This window comes from Octopus bimaculoides, chromosome 3 (genome assembly GCF_046866305.1).
Source record: "Octopus bimaculoides isolate indiv1 chromosome 3, ASM4686630v1, whole genome shotgun sequence".
Lineage (NCBI taxonomy): Eukaryota > Metazoa > Mollusca > Cephalopoda > Octopoda > Octopodidae > Octopus > Octopus bimaculoides.
The window spans coordinates 77,937,252-77,961,548 of NC_142930.1; the positions used below are offsets into that span (position 1 = coordinate 77,937,252).

Consider the following 24,297-nt stretch of genomic DNA (forward strand, 5'->3'; position numbering starts at 1 on the left):
TGAAAGTTTTTCCATTTCTTTTAGAGAAACGTTGTCATCTGCTGGTATTGAAACATCAATTAGAAGGCATTTTTTTCCTTCATGATCTTTGACAACTATATCTGGTCTATTTGCCTTAATTTCTCTATCTGTGTGTATTGGCATATCCCAGAGTATGGTTGCTTTCTCGTTTTCTGTGACCTTTTCTGGCGTGTGTTTATACCATCTTTTTTCTGTTGCTATTCCATAATGTTGGCATAGCTTCCAGTGTATATAGGTCCCAGCTCTGTCGTGTCTGTGAATATATTCCTTCTTAGCCAGGACTGGGCAGCCAGAGATAATATGATTTATTGTTTCTTGTCGATCTCCACATATTCTACAGTTACTTGTTATATTTCTTTTCATTATGTGTTTTTGGTAATTTCTGGTGGGGAGGCTTTGGTCTTGTGCAGCAATTAAAAATCCTTCAGTCTCTGCTTTGAGTCCTGAGCTTCTCAGCCATTGCTGGGATTTTTCTCTGTCTATTTCTTTCGCATTTAGTTTAGCCCAGTATTTACCATGTAGGGGCTTTTCTTGCCATCGTTTTATCATGGTCCGTTGCTATTATTATTATTATTATTATTATTATTATTATTATTATTATTATTATTCAGGTCACTGGGCCCACAGGCATATGGAGTAGTGGTTAAGAGCGCGGGCTACTAACCCCAAGATTCCGAGTTCGATTCCAAGCAGTGACCTGAATAATAATAATAATAACAATAATAACAATACCAGCAGATGACAACGTTTCTCTAAAAGAAATGGAAAAACTTTCAAAATACAAAGACCTGGAAATAGAGATAACTTGAATGTGGAATCTAAAAACAGAAACAATTCCTATCATAGTAGGTGCCTTAGGTATAATAAAAAAATATTCAGACAAATACATAACAAAAATAGCAGGACTTACAAATATATATAACATACAGAAAATTGCACTACTGGGTACTGCACACATCCTACGCAAAACACTTTCAATACAGTAAACATAAGAGCACCACAGCAAACCACAGCACATACCCAAGGCGCACAGAGCTGCGCTCGGTAGTGAAGTGAAAGCACGTTATAAAAATAAAACTACTGAATAATAATAATAATAATAATATCTAAAAATTCCTTAGGAATGAGAACCCAGGTTCAAAATTTCCCCAAGACACCTGAAGAAGGCTAGAGGGTATATCAGGCGAAATGTTGTGTTAACAACAAAGAAGATGAGGACAAATATCCGTTGAATGTAAATAACGTAAATAATGTAAACTGGAGTTATATCAAAATCTAAATTCATTTAATATCATCCGGCTTATAATGTAGAACATTGTTAACATCTAATATGGATGATTTTTATATCAAACAAATATTCTTGGAGTTATTCATGCTGCTCAATGAAGAAATATTAATCATAAAATTAAACAAGAGAAACTAAACATTAAACAAGTAAACCTATTGTTAGTAAATACTAGACATATTTACTAACCTTCAGTAGCATCTGAAACAGCAAACAGATACTGTTTTGTTTTAAGATAACAAGCACTTCGGTTTTTAAGGCATGCTATTTTCTCTTCAGTAGGAACATCCCTGATATTCAAAGCTTCTGTATAGGCATTGACAGCTTCTTCATACAGGCCATTTTTAAATAAAGTGTTACCTTTCTCTTTTAAAACAGTAGCTTCACTAATCTCCTGAAAAACAGATAATGACACAATTAATTACAGAGATGGTTGCTTTGCTATTTACAGAAACTAAAGTCCAAAACAAAATTCCAGTTAACCAAATAGTATAAGAAATAAATTTCTGAATTTTATGAATTACATAATTTTTTCAACAACTTTACTTTCAAAAGTCTCAAAATTAGTCATTGTTATCATCATTAATCAGCTCTCATGAAAGAAACATACAATCTAGTAATTTGTTTAGCTGTTTATTCTAATCCCCCTCTTAGATCTGGCCTTGTCGTGGCAAGAGAGCATGAATGTGTTGTAGATCCAAGAGAACGTTATCATCCAGAGCTTTCCTCTTGGCCATGCCACCCTAGGTGGGCTGTTGCCAAGATGGCAGCCCCATCACCCAGATATTCTACAGAGGACCAACAACCCATCCAGAAGAACCCTCAACCTGTTACAACACTTGCCAGAAGAAACCAGACTGTCCAACATCAGAATAGATCCCTGCATACCCCTGACCAACAAGAAATCAATTTACGCTATAAAATTTGTGTTACTATGTGGAATATCCTGTTGCTCCTTCACCCCAAGGCTCTGCTGTCTTGAGAGCTATCCTACTACATCATCATCCTGGCAGAACCCTTTGAGACATGGCAGTGCATCATCGGGAGCGGCTCCAAGGACTGGACAGGCTCTTGCAGCATGGAACTGGCCATGCTCAAGCAAATCTGCAAGTCATTCATTGGCTAGAACCTAGTGAGTAACCATTTGCTATCTGCTCATTTTCTCCACTGGCATAGGAAGATGACTATCATCATTGCCTATGCCCCTACAGACATCGCAGAGAACACAGTTACAGATGACTACTACAGCCAGCTCCAAAAGCAACCCTGGATCTCACTGCAGATGCCAGAGATAATCAACTGCCGCTGCAAGGCTCACCTGCATGGTGACATGAATGAGAACCACTGACTCAACAGAATATGCAATACCATTTCAGATGACCTGGAGAAGTTCTGGGTGGAAGAAGCCGAGCATCTGGAAGCAGCAGCAAGGAACAATGTCAGTCAAGTATTCAACATGCTCCACAGAGCCTGGGCCAGTCCTCAGTTCAAGACAGCCCTGGTGAAGGATACCAATGACAACGTCATCACCATGGAAACCACGTGACTCGAACACTGGAAGGAGTACTTTAGCTTTCTTCTTTATCACCCACCTGTCTTAATCAATCCCAGCCTAACCATCACTGCAAACGCAGCTGCAACCAGTGACACTTGCAAACACAATCCTGTCACTCCTGATGAAGTCAGTGCTGCTCTGAAGAAGCTCAACAACTGTGAAGCCTCTGGAATCTGCACTGTTATCACAAGCCGGCAGAGAAAATATGATCCAGTGGCTCAATCACACCATCAACTATGTATGGGTGTCAGAGTGACTCCCAAATGACTGGATCCAGGGTATCATCCTCTCCTTCTGAAAGTGGAAGGGTAACAAACTTGTCTGCAACAACCATGGGGGCATCACCCTCCTCTCCATCCTGGGCAAGCTCTTCCCCAGGATCCTCTTCAGCCATGCTCTTCCTACCATTAAAAGCAGACACTACCCACTAGCTGGATTCATGTTGAATCAATCTATTGCCAACCATAAAGATCTTAGGAGTTCCACAAAGATCGCCACCTCTACACCACCTTCATCTACCTCAAGGCAGCTTTTGACATGGTCCACCACACATCCCTCTGGAAAATACTCAAGCTTGTATGTACACCTCCCAAAATCACCGCCCTGTTTCAATGGATCTATAGCAGTGCCAAGAGCTACATGTGGGTGAATGGAAAGGACACTGACTGGTTTCCCACCAACAATGGTTTCAGACAATGCTGCATGGCTGCTCCCAACCTCTTCAACTGCGTCATTGATTACCTGATGACCAAGGTCTGTGAGCAAGTTTCTGGTGTTACCTGACTGACCTGGAGTATGCTGAAGATATAACCCTATTCATCAACTCGATTGACCAGCTCAAGGATGCAATGACCACATATATAAAAAAATCAGCAAAGCTTGGCCTTCAGGTGAGTTGGATGACGATGAAGCTGATGCATGTTGGAGATGGCTCAGACCCTTCCCCTCTCCATATTGGTCCCAACGTCCTTCATCTACTTGGGTTCTACAGTCACCAACAATGGAGACCTGACCCTGGAGATCAACTGCAGATGTCTGGCTGCCAGAGTCATGTATTTCCTATGGAAACCCCTTTAGTGTCACTGCTCTATCTCCTGAAAGATGAAGCTCTGCATCAACAATTTATCAGCCCTCTACATTCTTTGAAAATGTACAAAATATGATCTTTAACTTCGAATAAATTCATTATAATACTCTTTGGTATGAAGAGTATTATAATGAATACAGCATGCAAATTACCATGATAATAAAAAAAACTGGATTTGTGATGAAGTCAAATCTCTATAACAGCGAAAGTATGAAACCAAAATAATTATAAGCAAAGGTAATTCACATTATGATACACATACTAATGGAATAGTTATGTGAATTAAACAAATTATTACTAAATTATTTTTGATAGATTACTCTCTTTTACTTGTTTCAGTCATTTGACTGTGGCCATGCTGGAGCATCGCCTTAGTCGAGCAAATCAACCCCAGGACTTATTCTTTTGTAAGCCTAGTGCTTATTCTATCGGTCTTTTTTGCCAAACCACTAAGTTACGGGGACGTAAACACACCAGCATCGGTTGTCAAGCGATGTTGGGGGGATAAACACAGACATACAAACATATACACACACATACATATATATGTACATATATATGATGGGCTTCTTTCAGTTTCCATCTACCAAATCCACTCACAAGGCTTTGGTCGGCACCGAGGCTATAGTAGAAAACACTTGCCTAAGGTGCCTCACAGTGGGACTGAACCCGGAACCATGTGGTTTGTAAGCAAGCTACTTTATTTCATATGAATTAGCCATTAAGGTCTTACAAAGAGGGGACAGACAAGGACAGTTAAACATAAAGTAGCTGTGGGCTGGACACAGACATTAATGAGATGAGGGTGATAACAAAAAGGATGAAATAAAAATGGGAGCGGCACCGGTGCCCGCCAACCGATAATCCCTCAAAAACATTGTTCATTACAAATCACATAATCACAATTTACAACTTTCACCATTCCTGGTTACTTCAATCCTCCACGTCAGGCCCCCAAGCAAGTTTCCTGCTGCCTGCAGGAAAGCCTGTATTGGCAGGCCCGGACCCACGAAGGCAAATTCCTCCTTATAACATATCTTCTCAATTTCGTTTTTCTCATTTTCACTTATGACCTCCGCAATCACCTGCGGAGGCCAACATGGGTGATCCATAAGGACTGAGTCGAACCTTGGACGGTCCAAAAATTCATTCAAAAACATTTCTACAAGCCCTTCCCTGACGTAACAGATAATGAGCTCTGGTTCCTCAATGTCAGGAAGGTCCTCATACTTCTCTGTCAGTGGCACAATTCCCAGTGACAGAGTCTCTATTTCCGGTGGCACACTTCCCACCAGAAGAGCCTCGGGTTCAGTCAGCATCACAGTAACTACCACCGCTCGTCTCCCGCTTTTTTTTCTTTCTCTTTCTTTTTTCCTCTGCGGGAGTTGGGGCCTCCACCAGCACACCCGAGGGGTCCTCCTCTTCTCCCGCAGACTGTACTTTTACTGGTGAGCAACTGTCGTTGCTCACCCTTCTTTTTGTTTTCATGGAGGCTTCCGCCTCCACGACTTTCTCCGTCCCTCCCTCCAATGGTGGGGCAGCGGGCACATTTCCCATCACCTGCTCTAGGGCCTTCCCACGGCCCTGGAGGCAGTTTTTTCTGATGTGACCAGGCTCCAGGCATTGGTGACACTTGGGAGGGGGCGTCCCTCAAGTATCACTGGGTACCTGGACCCGGCCATTTTCAAAACATCTGGAAAAAAGCTCTATATATGTTATAAATTTATTGAATAAACTAGTAAATGAAACTATTTACCATGTACTTATCTGCATGTTTACTCCTTCTTTAACCTGTGCAAATGGTTGCACCTTCTGTCCTGCACTAAGTATTATGGGAATAAAAAACACTACTCTAACAAAAATTCTTTAAGACTAATATCATTTGAGAGGTTGAATTCAAGGAGAGATAATAAGATACTTATCTTTAGGTATAATTGGATTTTTTCTAGTATTACAGATTTAGAGATTTATTTTATTTAATATGTGGCCTGTCTAATCCTTTTTAAGGTAATATTCTTTACATTTATTCTTGGTTTTAGGTATATCCGTATCTAATACTATTATATTGTTCTATTAAAACTACATTTAACTCTCTTCCTCGTAATTGTTTAAGATTACATACTGAGGGAAGGGGGTATCTTTTGATATATTTTTCATTTTATTATACGTAAAGCTATTTTTGTGTCGGCATTTTATTCCCTTCTCTTCTGTACTGTTCAGTAATACTTCTTTCGACTGGAGTATTTTCATAAACTCAGTAGTGCATAACAAGCACATTTTATTACCTATTCTATTAATTATGCTCTACTAATGATATTCCAATTCAGGGTGTATTCTATTTCTTCAGATTTCAATTCCCATATATATTTACTTAGACCTGTTGAATTACTTAATTTGGGATTTTTAAAGGATTGATAATGGTGGGAAATTCCTATATATTCTTTTTTATTCTTATTATTATTAAAGGTTAAACACATATAGCATGTATTATTAGAGGTTAAACATGTGTAGCATTGATTAATATTATCTTCTTTCCCCACAGACTAATAACAGGTAAGGTATATTTATATTTTTTAATGTGCTTATATAATTTTTAATTAATTCTAATGTACTTTATTTTATTGTACGATATAGTAGGATTTAAATGATTATATTATTAGATTAATATTTTGGATATAATTTTCTATATGTACTCCAGAATATAAGGTTGTCCTGAAATTGAATTTGTGGTCCTATTGGTATAATCCCAAATTTGTAATTATATATATTATCATCATCATCATCCTCATTGTTTAACGTCCGCTTTCCATGCTAGCATGGGTTGAACGATTTGACTGAGGACTGGTGAACCAGGTGGCTACACCAGGCTCCAATCTGATTTGGCAGAGTTTCTACAGCTGGATGCCCTTCCTAACGCCAACTACTCCGAGAGTGTAGTGGGTGCTTTTACGTGCCACCGGCACGAAGGCCAATCAGGTGGTACTGGCAACGGCCACGCTCAAAATGGTGTATTTTACATGCCACCTGCACAGGAGCCAATCCAGCAGCACTGGCATGATCTCGCTCAAATGTCTTTACACATGCCATCGGCACAAGTGCCAGGATGGTGACGTTGGTAACGATCACGCTCAAATGGTGCTATTTACGTGCCACCAGCATGGACGCCAGACAGCTGCTTTGGCAACGATCACACTTGGACGGTGCTCTTAGTGCTCCACTGGTACAGATGCCATCACAATTTCGCTTTCGCTTGCCCCAACAGGTCTTCGCAAACCGAGTTTAGTGTTCAATGAAAGAGATGTTGGCATAGGTGCCAGTCTACAGATTTAGTTCAATTTCGATTTCCCTTGCCTCAACAGGTCTTCGCAAGCAGAGTTTAGTGTCCAATGATACGCGTAAGTGGGCTGGCTACATCCCTGGAAGAGGCCTTGGATTTTGGTCTCACTTGGCTTGCTGGGTCTTCTCACGCACAGCATATTTCCAAAGGTCTCAGTCACAAGTCATTGCCTTGGTGAGGCCTAACGTTCGAAGGTTGTGTTTCACCACCTCATCCCAGGTCTTCCTGGGCCTGCCTCTTCCAAGGATTCTCTCAACTGCTAGGGTGTGGCACTTTTTCACACAGCTATCCTCATCCATTCTCGCCACATCTCCATACCAGCCCAATTGACTCTCTTGCACACCACAACTGATGCTTCTTAGGTTCCACTTTTCCCTCAAGATATTTACACTCTGTCAGATATGCACAGTGACATTACTCATCCATCGGATCATACTGGCTTCATTCCTTGTGAGCTTACACATGCCCTCAGCAGTCACGGCCCATGTTTCACTGCCATGTAGCATGGCTGTTCGTACACATGTGTCATACAGTCTGCTTTTACTCTGAGAGAGAGGCCCTTTGTCGCCAGCAGAGGTAAGAGCTCTCTAAACTTTGCCCAGGCTATTCTTATTCTAGAAGCTACACTTTCAGCGCACCCTCCCCCACTATTAATTTGGTAACCCAGATAGCGGAAGCTATCAACTACGTCCAGTTTTTCTCCCTGGAATGTGACAGAAGTTGTTTTCTGCACATTTTCAGTGTTTATTGCACCTGAAAATCTGCCGCATACAAGAACTAACTTCTTAGTTAACCTGCCTTTGATATTGCTGCACCTCTTATGTGTCCATAGCTTGCACTGGGTACATCTTATAGAGTTTCTACCTATGCCTTTTCTACAGATCGAGCAGGGCCATCTACCTGAAGGGGTCTGTGTTTTGTCTACCTTCCTACTTATTAGGACTTTGGTTTTAGCTAAGTTGACTAAGGCCCTTCAATTCTAGTCCCTGCTTCCACACCTGAAACTTCTCTTCTAGTTCTGATAGTGACTCGGCAATTAGTGGAAGGTCATCAGCATAGAGGAGCTCCCAGAAGCATCCTGTCTTGAATTCCTCTGTTATCACCCGGAGGACTATGATAAATAGGAGGGGGCTGAGGACAGAACCTTGGTGGACCCCTACCTCTACCCGGAATTCTTCACTGTACTCATTGCCAACCCTCACCTTACTGACAGCGTCTCTGTACATGGCTCGTACAGCTCTCACTAGCCATTCTTCTATCCCTAGTTTCCTCATTGACCACCAGATAAGGGATCAGGGGACCCTGTCAAAGGCTTTCTCCATGTCAACGAAAGCCATATGCCTGTGGGCCCACAAGGACAGACAAACGGATTAAGTCAATTCTGTCGACCCCAGTGCGTAACTGGTACTTATTTAATCGACCCCAAAAGCATGAAAGGCAAAATCGACCTTGGCGGAATTTGAACTCAGAATGTAGTGACAGACGAAATACCACTAAGCATTTCACCCAGTGTGCTAATGTTTCTGCTAGCTCGCTGTGTGTGTGTATGTGTGTGTATTAAACCAGGGTATTTTGGATAAAACTATCCCTATAACAGGTTTAAATGTCCTCATAGTGAATAATAATAAAACTAATTTATTACATACGTAATAAATAAGATTACACTGGGAAAATGGAGAAGATAGAAATGGTTGTATCTTTAAAGGACATACCAATTCCACCTAAGAACGAGTACATAAAAGATCTAATTACAAAAACTACAGAATTGATCCATAGACTCAGATGGAAAGCCTTTCACTTTCACAGGAAGTTGGATAATAAAATGACAACTACAGACAAGAAGACAGAACAACAAAGGAAAAATTTTAAAACTAGGAAATTCCTGCCACCTAATCATCATCTTGAATCATTTGAAGATGAACTGTGGATTATAGTAAAAACCATTAAGTTTCAGAAATATTCACTTAGAAGGAATTTACATTTAAGGAAACTTAAATCTTAAATCCTGGAACTCAAATGAAAAATTGGAATTATAGTACAACTCAGATAAGACGGGAAATCTCTACAATTTAAACATTGATAAGTACCATGAACTTCTTATGAATGAAATTACAAAGAACTATAAAGTAGTAAATAGGACTGTATTAATAAGATTGATTAACTTGGAATCTAAGAAAATAATGTCGGAATATAGAATTGATGATAAGACTGAACCATTTATTCCTAAAAGACCTCAAATCACTTTGAAGGACCATAAAGAAAGTTTCTAAACTAACCCTAAAGTTAGACTAATATGCCCCAGAAAATCTGACATAGGTATATTAAGTAAAAAATATCTTAGATAAATACATACCTATATGTAAGAAAAAGATTAAATTATAACTTTGGGCAAGCACCCAAGAAGCAATAGGCTGGTTCAACAGTATTGTTAACAAATATAAATTTTAATTTTTACAAGTGGATATTGACAACTATTATTCCTCTATTAATGCTATAATACTAAATAAGGCTCTTATTTTCGCTAAAAATTACACTTAGACATGAAAGAAATTAATGTTATTTTAACAGGTAGAAAATCAGTAATTAAGTTTGATAATGAAGATTGGGGTAGAAAGGATTCCTATAATTCATTTGACATAACCATGGGATTCTCAGATTCTGCCCAGATAATGGAACTAGAAGGCATGTACATTCTATATAACTTAAATAATGAATTTCTTGAAATTATGGGCGGATTATTTAGGGATGATGCACTGTTTCTAATTAAAAACCCAGGAAATTGGAACTATATAAAATTTAAAAATTGCATAAATTCTTTAAAAATTACGGTCTTTCTATCTCTATTGAAAAAGAAAATAACTCAGTCAATTCTTTAGATATTAACTTTAATCTTGCAACTGGTAGATATGAACCATATCATAAGCCTAATATGAATCTAAAATATATTAGTAACATAAGTAATCATCCAAAATCAATAAAAAACACATTAATTAGAAACATAGAAAAGGGACTAACTTATCTGTCATATAATGAAGAGATCTTCTATAAAAATGCTAATTTCTGTAATAATGCACTTGAAAAAGCAGGATATAAGCATAAAATAAAATATTATAGGCCCAATGAATACATACTTAATGAAAATAGTGAAGATAAAATAAGGAGTAACCCAAATGTAATATATAACAAATGGACTGAAACTACAGATAATAATAAAATAGAGAAAGCATGGATAGAAAAATAAAAAATGATTATATAAATCCTATGATAAAAGGCCAAAGTTTTAAAAATATGAATAATAATAAAAAGATTGTAAAAATAAATACTAAAGTTGATTGTACACTCATGAAACCTGATACTAAATATGATAATAATAAATATGAAAATAAAATATCTAGTAAAACAAAAATTAATAACATTAATGATAATACTTATAATTATAAATATAATATTAATAAAAAAAGATATACTCCTTGCATAAATTCTTATAAATTTAATATAGATTATAGTTGTCCAAGTAAAACCAATGCTTTGTGGTTTATTATCTTCTTTGCAAGTCAAATCAAAAGCAACATAATTAAATCCATTTATTGATTAATTCATAAACATTTAAACAAGGATGATAGGTATAGTGAAATTATTAATTTTAAATCTATAAAAGTTGGTCATTTCTTATCAAAGAATCTTTTTGGATGATATCCTCAATTAATAATCGAAAATTAGATATTTGTTATAACAATAAAAATTTAAGTAACAATGATGTTAAGGTAATTCATAATAATAGAAAGGAAATAATGCACACTGACTCCCTTTCTAACCCAAATAATATGAATAATAATATTAATGATGAAAATGAAAATAATAGAAACAAGAGCACACAGAGAGTGCAAACCTCCACCAAGGTAACACCAATGTCCTCTCAATGATTAGCCAAAAATGATTTTTAAAATGAGAATATCTGAAATAAATTTGACTGCTCTCACAAATGAGAGTATTAAAAATGAACCCAACCGCTCTCAAAAATTAAGTAAAAAAAACAGAAAAATAATCCAGAATCCTTGTCCGGTACCGGATCGATCCCAAAATCTAATCAGTTCATGCCAGTCATGAGGCCAAACATCCCTGAAAGTTTCATCCGAATCCATCCTGCAGTTCTTGAGATACCTTGTCCACAGGCAAACAAACAAACAAACACGACTGAAAACAATACTGCCGCCTTCACTAAGGCAGAGGTAATAATAAATGTAAGAATTGTATAAATAATGATGTTAATAAAAATTGTGATTGCAGGATTAAAGCAAATTATAAACAAGATAACCTGGTATATAGGTGTGTAGTTGAATTTGAAGGGAAGGAATACCATTACATAGGTTCAACCGAAACTCAATTCAAATGAAGAATTGCAAACCGTGAGAGTTGTTTTAGAAATAAGCATAAAGTCAATAATACTAGTCTCAGTACATTTATATGGATGTTAAAAGATAATGGGAAACATTATAAGATTAAATGGGAGGTTATAAGCCATGCCAGAGCTTATCAAATTTCAGATAGTAGATGTAAATTATTATGTACAGAAGAAATTTTTCAAATAATAAAATCTAAACATAGATTGATTAACTCTAAGAAAGAAAACATTCTAGCTTGTTGTCACTACTCAAAGTATGTTTTTAGAAAATTTAATAAATAAATAATAAAACTAAACATTAGAAATACAAGCATAATATATAATAAGCATAAAATAAATAATATCTAATTAACTCAGGAAGAGTGAAGATTTTAACTTGTTGGAATTAACCTAAGTATATTTTAGAAAATTTAATAAATAAAAATTAAACTGAACAATGATATAAATATAATATAAGTATAACTTAATTTACAAATCAAACATATGAGGATGGGAAGAAAAGTTCATAGGCTGACCACAATGCAATGGTTGAACATGTCCAAATGTTTTATTTTTCGACATAGTCTCCCCTGCGGTCCATACACTTCTTCTATCGGTGTTGCAGCACTTGGATTCCCATGGTATAGAAACTCTCACCCTAACCCTCAAAAAAGTTCTCAGCAGCAGATATGACCTCGTCATCAGTCTGATACTGCTTCCCATCCATGTGTTTTTTCATGTTGGAGAACAGAAAATAGTCACATGGTGCCAAATCTGGAGAATATGGATGGTGATCAATCAGTTCGAAGCCACAGTCATGCACAGCAGCCATTGTAACCACAGATTTGTGTGAAGGAGCATTGTCCTGGTGAAGTAGGAACCCCTTCATCAGTTTTCCAGGGCCGTTTTGACTGGATTGCCTTTTACAGCTGCCTCAGCAAGTTGGCATAGTATTCTCCATTGATAGTATAGCCCTTCTGAAGGTAGTCAATGAACACAATGCTCTTTGCATCTCAAAGACAGAGCCCATCACCTTCCCTGCCAATGACACCACCTTGGCTTTCTTTGGTGGGGGAGAAGACAGGTATTTCCACTGCATGGACTGCCGTTTGGTCTCTGGCTCGAAGTGGTGAGCCCAAGATTCATCTTGGGTGAGGAAATATTCAAGAAAACCAGCTGGATTTGCTTCAAAAGGTGCCAATTTCACCTGCAACTGATCAAGCATCAAAAGTCATAGCACCCACCGACCAGAAACCTTCAACATGCCAAGTTCGTTATGCAGAATGTTCTCAACTCATTCACAGGAGACACCTACGGCATTAGCTATCTGATTAATATTTAAACATCTGTCATCCATCACCATGTGGTGAACACGGTCGATATTTCCTTGGGTGGAGGCTGTGGCAGAACGTCTACACCTTGGGTCATTTTCAAGACTCTCCCTACCCCTCTTGAATTCAGCTACCCACTTTTGCACAGTTGATAAAGCTAGAGCATCAGACCCTAATGTAGGAACCACATCAGCATGAATGTCCTTGGGGGCTAACCCTTTTTTCTATACTCAAAATACAAACTTATACTATCATATATGTTCTGCAATTTAAATTGGGTGGGAAGTGAATCTCTACATCTTCAAACTTATTAAAAATATATATAGGAGTGGCTGTGTGGTAAGCAGGCGCAGGAGTGGCTGTGTGGCAAGTAGGCGCAGGAGTGGCTGTGTAGTAAGTAGCTTGCTTACCAACCACATGGTTCTGGGTTCAGTCCTACTGCGTGGCACCTTGGGCAAGTGTCCTCTACTATAGCCACGGGCCGACCAAAGCTTTGTGAGTGGATTTGGTAGACAGAAACTGAAAGAAGCCTGTCGTATCATCATCATCATCGTTTAACGTTCGCTTTCCATGCTAGCATGGGTTGGACCATTTGACTGAGGACTGGCAAGCCAGAAGGCTGCACCAGGCTCCAATCTGATCTGGTAGAGTTTCTACAGCTGGATGCCCTTCCTAACGCCAACCACTCCGAGAGTGTAGTGGGTGCTTTTACGTGCCACCGGCATGAGGGCCAGTCACACAGTACTGGCAACGGCCTTGCTCAAAATGTTTTTTTTTACATGCCACCTGCATGGGAACCAGTCCAGCAGCACTGGCAACAACCTCGCTCGAATGATTTTCTTACGTGCCACCAGCACAAGTGCTAGAAGGTGACGCTGGTAACGATTATGCTCAAATGGTGCTATTTACGGGCCACTAGTATGGAAGCCAGACAGCTGCTCTGGCAATGAACATGCTCGGATGGTGCTGTTAGTGCTCCATTGGCACAGGTGCCAGTCATCGAATATGGTTCAATTTCGATTTCATTTCGATTTCCATTTCAATATATATATATATATTTATATATATGTATATGTATATGTTTGTGTGTCTGTGTTTGTCCCCCCAACATCACTTGACAACCGATGCTGGTGTGTTTACGTCCCCGCCAGTTAGCGGTTTGGCAAGAGAGCCCGATAGAATAAGTACTAGGCTTACAAAAGAATAAGTCCTGGGGTCGATTTGCTTAACAAAAGGCAGTGCTCCAGCATGACCACAGTCAAATGACTGAAACAAAAGAATAAAAGAATATATTTCTTATGAGACAACTTGGTGAGAGACACAGACCAAATTTGTGGGTGGTGCAAAGTCCCATTCAGACCTAGGGTGACATGGTGGTGGAACAATGTAGTTGACAGGGTCATTAAAGCAAAGAAACAGGTTTGAAAGGACTGGAAGTGTGGCAGTAGCAAGGAGCTACATCAGACAGCTAGAAGGGAAGCGAGGAAGTAGGTATACTTAGCCAAAGGTGAAGCAGAAAGGAAGAAGTTTACCAATGCTCTGCAGAATGAGGACCAGCAGCTTGAAGTGTTTCAGTTTGCAAGACAGTGTGCCAGGGAAAATTGTGATGATGCTGGAGAAGAGTGTGTTCACATTGATGATGGTTCACTTGCAGTTAGTGACTCTGCAAAGATAGAGGCTTGGAAGTGCCACTGTGAAAGACTACTAAATGTAGAGAAATCATGGGAGAAGGCAAGTCTGCCAAACATGGATCCAACAGAGGGACCAACAATCTAAATAAATAGTAGGGTGGGAGACAAATCTATGAAGGATATGAAGATGGGGAAAGCCTCTGGCCCATCAAGAATCACTACTGAGATGCTTAAAATATCTGATGATGCGAGTTATGGTCTAGTCATATGTATAGTTAATCAGTTGATACATGAAGGAGTCATATCCAATGACTAGTGGAGCAGCACCATAGTCAATTGCTACAAAAGTAAAGGTGACATCTTAGACAGAGATAATTACAAAGTTTTCAAATTGCTGGATCAGGTGATGAAAGTTATGGAGAGTGCAATAAACACTAGAAATGTACAGAAAATGGACTCCACCAAATGCCAGGGGGGATACTTAGAAGTAGTTGATAGCTTCTGTTATCTAGGTGACCAAGTCAGCAAATGGAGGAGGATGCTTCAAGAGCATAGCTGTGAGAATAAAAATAGGCTGGGCAAAGTTCAGAGATTTTCTACCTCTGTTGGTAACAAAAGGCCTTTCCCTCAGAATGAAAGACAAACTGTATGATGCCTATGTGTGAACAGCCATGCTCCACAACAGTGAAATATGGGCTGTGACTGCCAAGGACATGCAAAGGCTTGAAAGAAATGAAGCTAGTATGCTTCACTGGATGTCAGAGTGCATGTACTACAAAGCATGTCTTGAGAGAAAAACTGGACATAAGAGGCATCAGATATGATGCACAAGAGAAACGACTGTGCTGGTATGGTCATGTGATGTGTATGAGGACAGCTGTGTAAAGAAGTGCTGATCTCTAACTGTGGAGGGAATGCTGTGCTTGAGAAAACTTATCAAGTGAAATCATAGTCATAGCCTTTTATATCCTGGTGTTGGATAAATAATTTAATGAAGCAGGGGGAAAGAAGTATTTACATGATGCACTATAATTACTATTACATAAAGTTAAACACACTCTGCCAATGGCTCACAGTGAACTGCTTGCAGTTCTTTATTTTATAGCAATGTGTTAGTTCACTTTTAGTCACTTGGGGGTGGTCGGAATCCTTCCACAACATCTTCCCTTTTTAGAATTAGTCTCCCCTAATTTCTCCCCTTTTGAGAATTAAACTCCACTCAGAGTTTTAATATCTCTTACACTTAGGGTTCAGTTCCTGTGTTCCTGTTCTTTTCCATTTTCTGGTGCCAGAATGTGTAGTTTCAAATTGTTTGGATGTTGGTACCTCAAACATGTACAATATTTCCATGGGGATTTCATTTCTCATGACTGTTTTTCCACGAATCTTTTTTTAAGTTGGTTAATATTTCTTTTGTATTTGACATTATTTCCTTTTACCAGGAATAACATTCTTCCAATTTGTTTAATAATTACACTGTCCTCCCAGCTATCTTTACCATATCTATAGGGTTAAAAAAAACTTTATCACCTAACTTGAAGAATTCTGAAGTATATTTGTTGTTTGCCTTTTTTTCTATTTTCACTTGGTATCAACTTATCAAAGATGGATCTGATCTTTCTAGCAAACATCAATTCCACAGGTAACATTCCAGATGGGGTATTTGGATTAGGTGTTACTTGGTACACTCTTAGAAATTGTTGAAGTGCAAGGTCCTCCATTACATCATTGTTCGCCTCTTTTAAGGCTCTCTTGAAAGTGTCAACAAAACACTCTGCTGGTCCATTTGACCTAGGATGGTACAGCAGAGTGGTCACATGTTCTATAACAAACCATTTACAAAATTTTCTGAACTTGTCTGAAATCAATTGAGTTCCATTATCAGATTCAATGGTATCAGGAATACTATATCTGGCAAATAATTCATGTAAAAAACTTACTGTAACTGCAAGTGTCGGCTTTTTACACTTATGCACTTCGGGCCACTTTGGAAAACTGTCGAACCCTTAAGTGGGCCTGCATAATCAACATGCAGTTTTGACCATGGAATATCTGTTTTTGATCATGGTTGCCATTTAGTGGTAGGTGCTTTTGCAGCTAGGGCACAACCTCTGCATGCTTTCACTATTTCTTCAATGTCACAGTCCATTGTTGGTCAATATACATAACTTCGCATTAGCGATTTCATTCTCGAAATTCCCGGGTGGCCAATGTGAAATTCCTTCAGTAATCGTTTGTAGAGTGGCTGGCACTACAACTCTTTGTATGTACATCAACACATTGAGAATGTGTTTGAATTTGTGTTGCGTTCAGAAAAACGTATATTTTTATCTCTTTTAGTCCTCCGCATTTCTTTCATTTTTTTAATGAATTGATCATTTTCCACTTTTAATTTTGTGTCTTGTAATGTAACTGGCAGTTCATGTATGACATTACACAAAACATTTTTAATTTCATTTTCAGCTTGCAATGCAGCACTCACAGTATCTTCAAATGGTTCAGCATTTTTTTAAATCAGTCATGATAGACAATCAGCATGTCCTACTTTCTTAGATGGTTTATTCTCCATCTTAAAATCATAGTTTAGTAATATAGTATCCCAGTGTTGCAACTGATTAGCAGTATGGATAGGGATTCCTTTCTTTGAGCCATGTATAATTAATAACGGATGATGATCAGTCTATAGTCAAAAATTTACTGTGTAAATATCTATGAAATTTTTGTACAGTAAAAATAATCACAAGAGTCTCTTCGATTTAGCTGTAAGCAAATATGGGGCACGAACCACCACCTTCATGTTACCATCTTTATACTTATACAGCATTACTGCTCCAATACCATGCTCAGAGGCGTCTGAAGCTACTACTATCTCCATTGCAGGATCGAAATGTGCAAATCAGATGTTCATATTTTTAAAATTTTGTTGACAACTTTCAGACCAACTCCACTTTACATCTTTTTTAATGGAGTTCTTACCTTATGCATATTGGTGTATATAATTTTAGTAATAGTTTGCCACACCCAAAAAAGCTTGTCAGGTAGATATATTTGCTGAAGGGGGCATATTGTTAATCACATTTGCCCTCAACGGATCTGGTCAACATCCATTTTTGTCAATGATTTACCCTAAATATTTTGTTTTAGGTAAGAAGAATTCACACTTCTCACTCAAAGTAAAGCCATAATCCCTTATTTTTCCTAACACATATTTTACATGCTGTACATGTTGGTCCCAGGATTTGCTTTAATGAGTATGTCATCCAGGTAAGCTATTGCAAGATCCAAGCCTGCAAGCATAGTGTCCATGACTTGTTGGAAAATGCCTGGTGCTACCTCTATACCAAAAGGAAGTCTATTGAATTTATATAATCCTCTATGAGTGTTTATTGCTAATAGTTTTGAACACTCCTGCTCAACTTGTACCAGCAGGTATACTTCAGATAGATCCAACTTAGAAAAAAATTTTCCTCCATTCAACTTTGCGAAAATTCCTTCCAGACTTTGTGGCAGGTAATTATGTATCATCAAATATTCCTTTAAACCAGTTGAAAAATCCGCGCATGCATGGATTTTATTGTTTTTGTTTTCTTGACGTAAACTGTTGGGGATGCCCATTCAGCATAATCAATCTTTTTTAATAACTCCATGCTTTTCAAGTCTATCTAATTCTTCATTGTTTTAATGCTGTCATCATCATCATCATCGTTTAACGTCCGCTTTTGACTGAGGACTGGTGAACCAGATCGCTACACCAGGCTCCAATCTGATTTGGCAGACTTTCTACAGCTGGATGCCCTTCCTAACGCCAACCACTCCGAGAGTGTAGTGGGTGCTTTTATGTGCCACCGGCACGAAGGCCAGTCAGGCGGTACTAGCAACGGCCAGGCTCAAAATGGTGTATTTTATATGCCACCTACACAGGAGCCAGTCCAGCGGGACTGGCAACGAACTCGCTCGAATGTCTTTTCACGTGCCACTGGCACAAGTGCCAGGAGGGCGACGTTGGTAACGATCATGCTCAAATGCTCTGGCAACAATCACGCTCGGACGGTGCTCTTAGTGATCTACTGGTACTGGTGCCATCACGATTTCGCTTTTGCTTGCCCCAACAGGTCTTCGCAAGCTGAGTTTAGTGTTCAATGAAGAGACGTTGGCATGGGTGCCAGTCTACAGATTTAGTTAGATTTCATTTTCGATTTCACTTGCCTTAACAGGTCTTCAAAAGCGGAGTTTAGTGTCCAAAGAAGGAATGTTATGCGTAAGTGGGCTGGCTACATTCCAGGCAGAGGCCTTGGATTTTGGTGTCACATGGCTTGCCGGATCTTCTCATGCACAGCATATTTCCAAAGGTCTCGGTCACAAGTCATTGCCTCGGTGAGGCCTAATGTTCAGAGGCCGTGCTTCACCACCTCATCCTGGGTCTTCCAAGGATTCCCTCAACCGCTAGGGTGTGGCACATTTTCACACAGCTATCCTCATCCATTGGAACATACTGTTTCATTCCTTGCGAGCTTATGCATGTCCTCAGCAGTCACGGCCAATGATTCACTGCCATGTAGCATGGCTGTTCGTACACATGCGTCATACACGCACGTCATCCAGTCTACCTTTTACTCTGAGCGAGAAGCCCTTTGTCATCAGCAGAGGTAGAAGCTCTCTGAACTTTGCCCAGGCTATTCTTATTCTAGCAGCTACACTTTCAGAGCACCCACACCCGCTACTGACTTGGTCAGCTAGGTAACGGAAGCTATCAACTACTTCTAGTTTTTTTCCTTGGAATGTGGCAGAAGTCGTTTTCTGCACATTTTCAGTGTTTATTGAACATCTGCCACATACAAAAACTACCTTCCTAGTTAACCTGCCTTTGATATTGCTGCACCTCTTATGTGTCCATAGCTTGCACTGGGTACATCTTATAGAGTTTCTACCTATGCCTTTTCTACAGATCGGGCAGGGCCATCTACCTGAAGGGGATTGTGTTTTGTCTACCTTCCTACTTATTAGGACTTTGGTTTTAGCTAAGTTGACTCTAAGGCCCTTCGATTCTAGTCCCTGCTTCCACACCTGAAACTTCTCCTCTAGTTCGGATAGTGACTCAGCAATTAGAGCAAGGTCATCAGCATAGAGGAGCTCCCAGGGGCATCTTGTCTTGAATTCCTCCATTATCGCCTGGAGGATTATGATAAATAGGAGGAGGCTGAGGACAGAACCTTGGTGGACCCCTACTTCTACCCGGAATTCTTCACTGTACTCATTGCCAACCCTCACCTTACTGACAGCATCTCTGTACATGGCTCGCACAGCTCTCACTAACCATTCTTCTATCCCTAGTTTCCTCATTGATCACCAGATAAGGGATCAGGGGACCCTGTCAAAGGCTTTCTCCATGTCAACGAAAACCAGGTACAGAGGTTTATCCTTGGCTAGGTATTCCTCCTGCAGCCGTCTTACCAGAAATATAGCATCAGTGGTGCTTTTCCCTGGCACGAACCCAAACTGCATCTCATCTAAACTGACTCGCTCCATAATTAGTTGGGCTATGACACTCTCTGTTACCTTCATAACCTGATCCAACAACTTGATACCTCTGTAATTATTCGTATCTAAAGCGTCTCCTTTACCTTCGTAACAGTTGACAATGGTGCTGCTACACCAGTCATTGGGTATGACTACTTCGTGTATCACCTGGTTAACAATACAGGTGACTAGGCTATAGCCGACACTACCAGATATTTTGAGCATCTCTGCCATGATTCCTGATGCTTTATCGACCATGGTACTGTCAATTCGGATAGCTGGTCCCTCTGTTGGGTCAACATTCGGCAGACCCTCTTTCTCCCATTCATTCTCTTTATTGAGCAATCTTTCGTAGTGGCGTCTCCAAACCTCTTTCTTTGCAGCCTCGTTTAGTGCAAGCGTACCATCATCCATGCGAACACATTTCTCTCTCACACACTGTCTTGCAACACGAAATACTTCAAGTCTTTGGTCCTCACGGCACAGAACATTGGCAAACTTTTTCTTATCTGCTTCCCCTCTGGCTAAATAAACTTGTCTCCTAGCTTCCCTCCTAGCAGTCTGATACAAGTCCCTGCTACCTCCGTCCTTCCAGTCCTTCCAAGCCTGTTTCTTTTGTCTAATAGCCCTGTCAACCACATTGTTCCACCACCACGTTACTTTGGGTTGAGAGGGGACTTTACGCCAGCCACAGATCTGGTTGGTGGCTCTCAGCAGGTTGTCCTGTAGAAACCTCCAGTTGTCTTCCACATTGTATGATGCTATATCCCCGGTCTACTTCTGGGCATCCATTTTGCCTTGATCCCGAAGTCACTAACTACTAATCTGTGTTGAGGGGTACATTCTTCGCCAGGGAAGGTTTTAACATTTATAAGCCACCCTCTTTCCCTATTTCTGGCGAGGATGTAGTTGATTTGGCTAGAGTGTCTGTGTCTGCCAGAACGGTAGGTGACTAGGTGACTGGCAGGTTTCCTGAAGTTGGTATTGCAAACCATAAGATCGTTTGCATCACAGAACTCTAGCATTCTGGTTCTCTCCTCATTGCAGGAACAGAAGCCATAGCCTCCATGAATGCCATGGAAGCCACCTGCATGATGTCTGACATGACCATTGAAATCACCAGTCACAAAGAGAAGGTCCCTGTCGTTCGTCAATGAGGTAGTTTGCAGGAGGGTGTAGTAGAATTGGTCTTTCTGCCCATCCGGTAGCCCCGGTTGAGGGGCATAGACGGAGATGACAGTAGCTAACCTATGATGAAGCACTAATCTAATCTTAAGTACTCTGTCACATATTCTGACTACCTCGATTACCTTATCAACGCATTTCTCTGCTAGGAGTATTCCCATGCCCCCGACCCCGTCAGTGTTCCCTGCCCAGAAAATCTTGTACCTGTGTTCTTTGCCTGTAAGGAACTTCCCGGATCCTCCTCTCCATCTTACTTCTTGTATGCAGCACAAATCTACCCGTCTCCGTTCAAGCATCTCAACAATCTCACCAGACCTACCTTTCAGCGTGCCGACGTTGAGAGTGCCAATTCTGACGGTGTGGGAGGAGTGGGCCTGTGTGACCCTGGGATGGGGGAAAGCAGTGTCGTGTAAGAAAACTTGCATTTGGCAGAATTCATAAACAAAACAATACCTACAACCTGCATACACTACACAATCTTTATGCGCTATAAGGTCGATAAGAGGGAAGGGGTGGTATAAGGCTTCTAGGAGTGTTCGCAGGACACAACCAAGGATGGCAGACGATAAGAACTTCCGGTTCTGGTGGCAGGCATACCGCGGGCCAAGGGAGCTTCGTCGTAGTTCTGTCAGCAGAGAGATTCAAAGACAATTAGGATAAAGTTGGAAATTGAACTGGTTATATAGAGTTAGGGTCACGTAGGAATCAAAGAGAGAGGGGGAGAGAGAAATAGTGATGCAGACAGAGACGGGGAGAGAGAAATAGTGATGCAGAGAGAGAGGGGGACAGAGAAATAGTGAGGCACAGAGAGAGAGAGAGAGAGATGGAGAGAGAGAGAGATGGAGAGAGAGAGAGATGGAGAGAGAGAGAGATGGAGAGAGAGAGAGATGGAGAGAGAGAGAGATGGAGAGAGAGAGAGAGAGGTACAGTCAACAGAACATCATGCTGGATAAATTCTTTAGGTTTTTAGAACAAAGTTGAGAGACAGCAGTGCTTAAATCTTGAGTTTAAATGCTTAAATCAGTAACATAATTGAGTGAGAATTGAATCGTAAACAGACTTTAGATAGGTTTAGGCTTAGAGGAGCGATAACTTGAATAAAGTAAAGAAAAGGCGATAACTTGAATCAAGTAAGAAAAAAATTAAAATAAATAAGTATGAATTTAAGACAAAACAGAGATCGAGTGATGTTTACATGGAAAGAAATATATAGATAATAGAGAATGGTCAGAGGGGGAGCGCTAAAAGATGGGATAATAATATGGAGGTCGGAAGTCTAAAAAATTTCCTTAGCTGAGAAAGGTACAATTTGTTTTAGCTTAAATACAAGTACAGCATTTTCTTTTACTTGAAACTGCTTTTGTTTTGGTGCACAAACCTAATTTAGACAAAACTTCAGGAAAAATCTTTAAAATTTTTTTTTTTAATTCGTTTGACAACTTATTTGTACTGGCAATAAAACCATTCCCATTTTTACAAAAAAGATTTATGGGGAGGTCCCATAAATAATTCCGTCCAGTCTGTTCCAAATAAATTTGTTGTATTATTCAACACAAAAACTTTGGCTTTGAAGGTATTTCCATGAAATATGTCATCACTCATCATTTCACCCTTAAAATGTAATTTTTTCTTGAAACACCATGTTATCGAGATATCACTGCCCATATCCAATTGTAACTTTACGTTTGTGCTGTTAATTTTTACATACACAAATTTCCTTTGAGGTTCATTCATATTTCTTGTTACTGATAACCTGTTTACATGATTTTTGCTGTTGAACCGTTTTTTAGGTTTTGTTTTACAGTCTGATTTTATTATGACCTATCTTACCACACTTGAAACATTTTATATTTTTAAATGGACAGTTCCATTTAAAATGTAAACATGGATTTAGTCTTGACATTTTTTTCTCTTTTTTCTTATCCATTACTGGTCGAAATGCGTGAATATGAGAGCAATCTTTTTCTTTAGTTTTATCAGCATCATGTCTTAGATTTATAATTTTCTGGCATTCCTCTGCTATTAGCTGTAGAGTTAATTTTTGGTCCTGTTCTAATTTTGTTAAAATCCAGGAACAAGCTATCTGCAGCTTTGCTTGCAGTTAGCCCGTGAACAAAAATTAGACATTTGAACATGTCCAGGGTTAATTCATTTAATTTGAATTTTTCACACTCTGTTGACAATCACAGCATAGGTGATGAAATCTTCATCATCTTTTTTGCCAGGGAGAATTGAACAAGGAACTTCTTTCACTGAAAATTTTCCATAAAAAATTTTCATCAAAACAAATTTCACCTTTGGTGATATGGTACTTGACTTGTCAAGCCAAGTGAAATCATAGTTGTGGCCATTGCTGGTGTTATGAAAGTGGCATGTAAAAAGCACCCATTACACTCTTGGAGTGTTTGGCATTAGGAAGGGCATCCAACCATAGAAACCGTGCCAAATCAGACTGGAACCGGGTGCAGCCCTCCAGCTTATCAAACCATCTAACCCATGGAAAGCAAATGTTAAATGATGATGATGATGATGTGTGTGTGTATCACACACACATATGCATTAAATGTAAAATATATAAATTTATATATATATTAATACTTATACATCCATTTCAGCCAATTACACCAATCAGTTTCACAAAAGAGTTAGAGAAGAACCCAAACGCAGAACTCAACAAAAAGGGCTGGTATGAAAAGTATGGCAACAGCTGCTATCTTCTATTAAAGGTCAGGAAGTGTCACATCCAGTTTGTTAGTGTTGTGAAAAACTAGAACAAAAAAAGACCTGTGGGTGAAGTTCAGAGAGGAATTCATCTAGAGTTATGCTCCTTGCACAAAAGCTCGAGAATCATCATAGTGTGAAGAACAACTGCCTGCAAAGTGGAATTGCAGCTTGGGTACAGGCAGTCAAGGGAGGGGGCAGAAAGAGGAATTGGGAATGGGTATCCACTCTTAAAATCATGCATAA

The 24,297-nt window shown here is 39.4% G+C and overlaps 1 protein-coding gene across 3 annotated transcripts in view; it reads right to left on the reverse strand.

The window, feature by feature from the left end:
* Window positions 1-24,297, reverse strand: part of LOC106867515 (protein unc-45 homolog B) — a 135,453-nt gene that overhangs the window by 105,522 nt on the left and 5,634 nt on the right. For 2 of the 3 annotated variants that reach the window (XM_089349256.1, XM_089349255.1), the window contains exon 2: window positions 1,496-1,700. Coding sequence is in view for 1 of the 3 variants with exons in the window: in XM_089349255.1 (XP_089205381.1) it covers window positions 1,496-1,700 (205 nt within the window). In the remaining 2 variants the exon portion in view is untranslated. Of the gene's footprint in view, window positions 1-1,495; window positions 1,701-14,529; window positions 14,662-24,297 lie in introns of those variants that run through there. The other variant, XM_089349257.1, reaches the window with a different exon arrangement.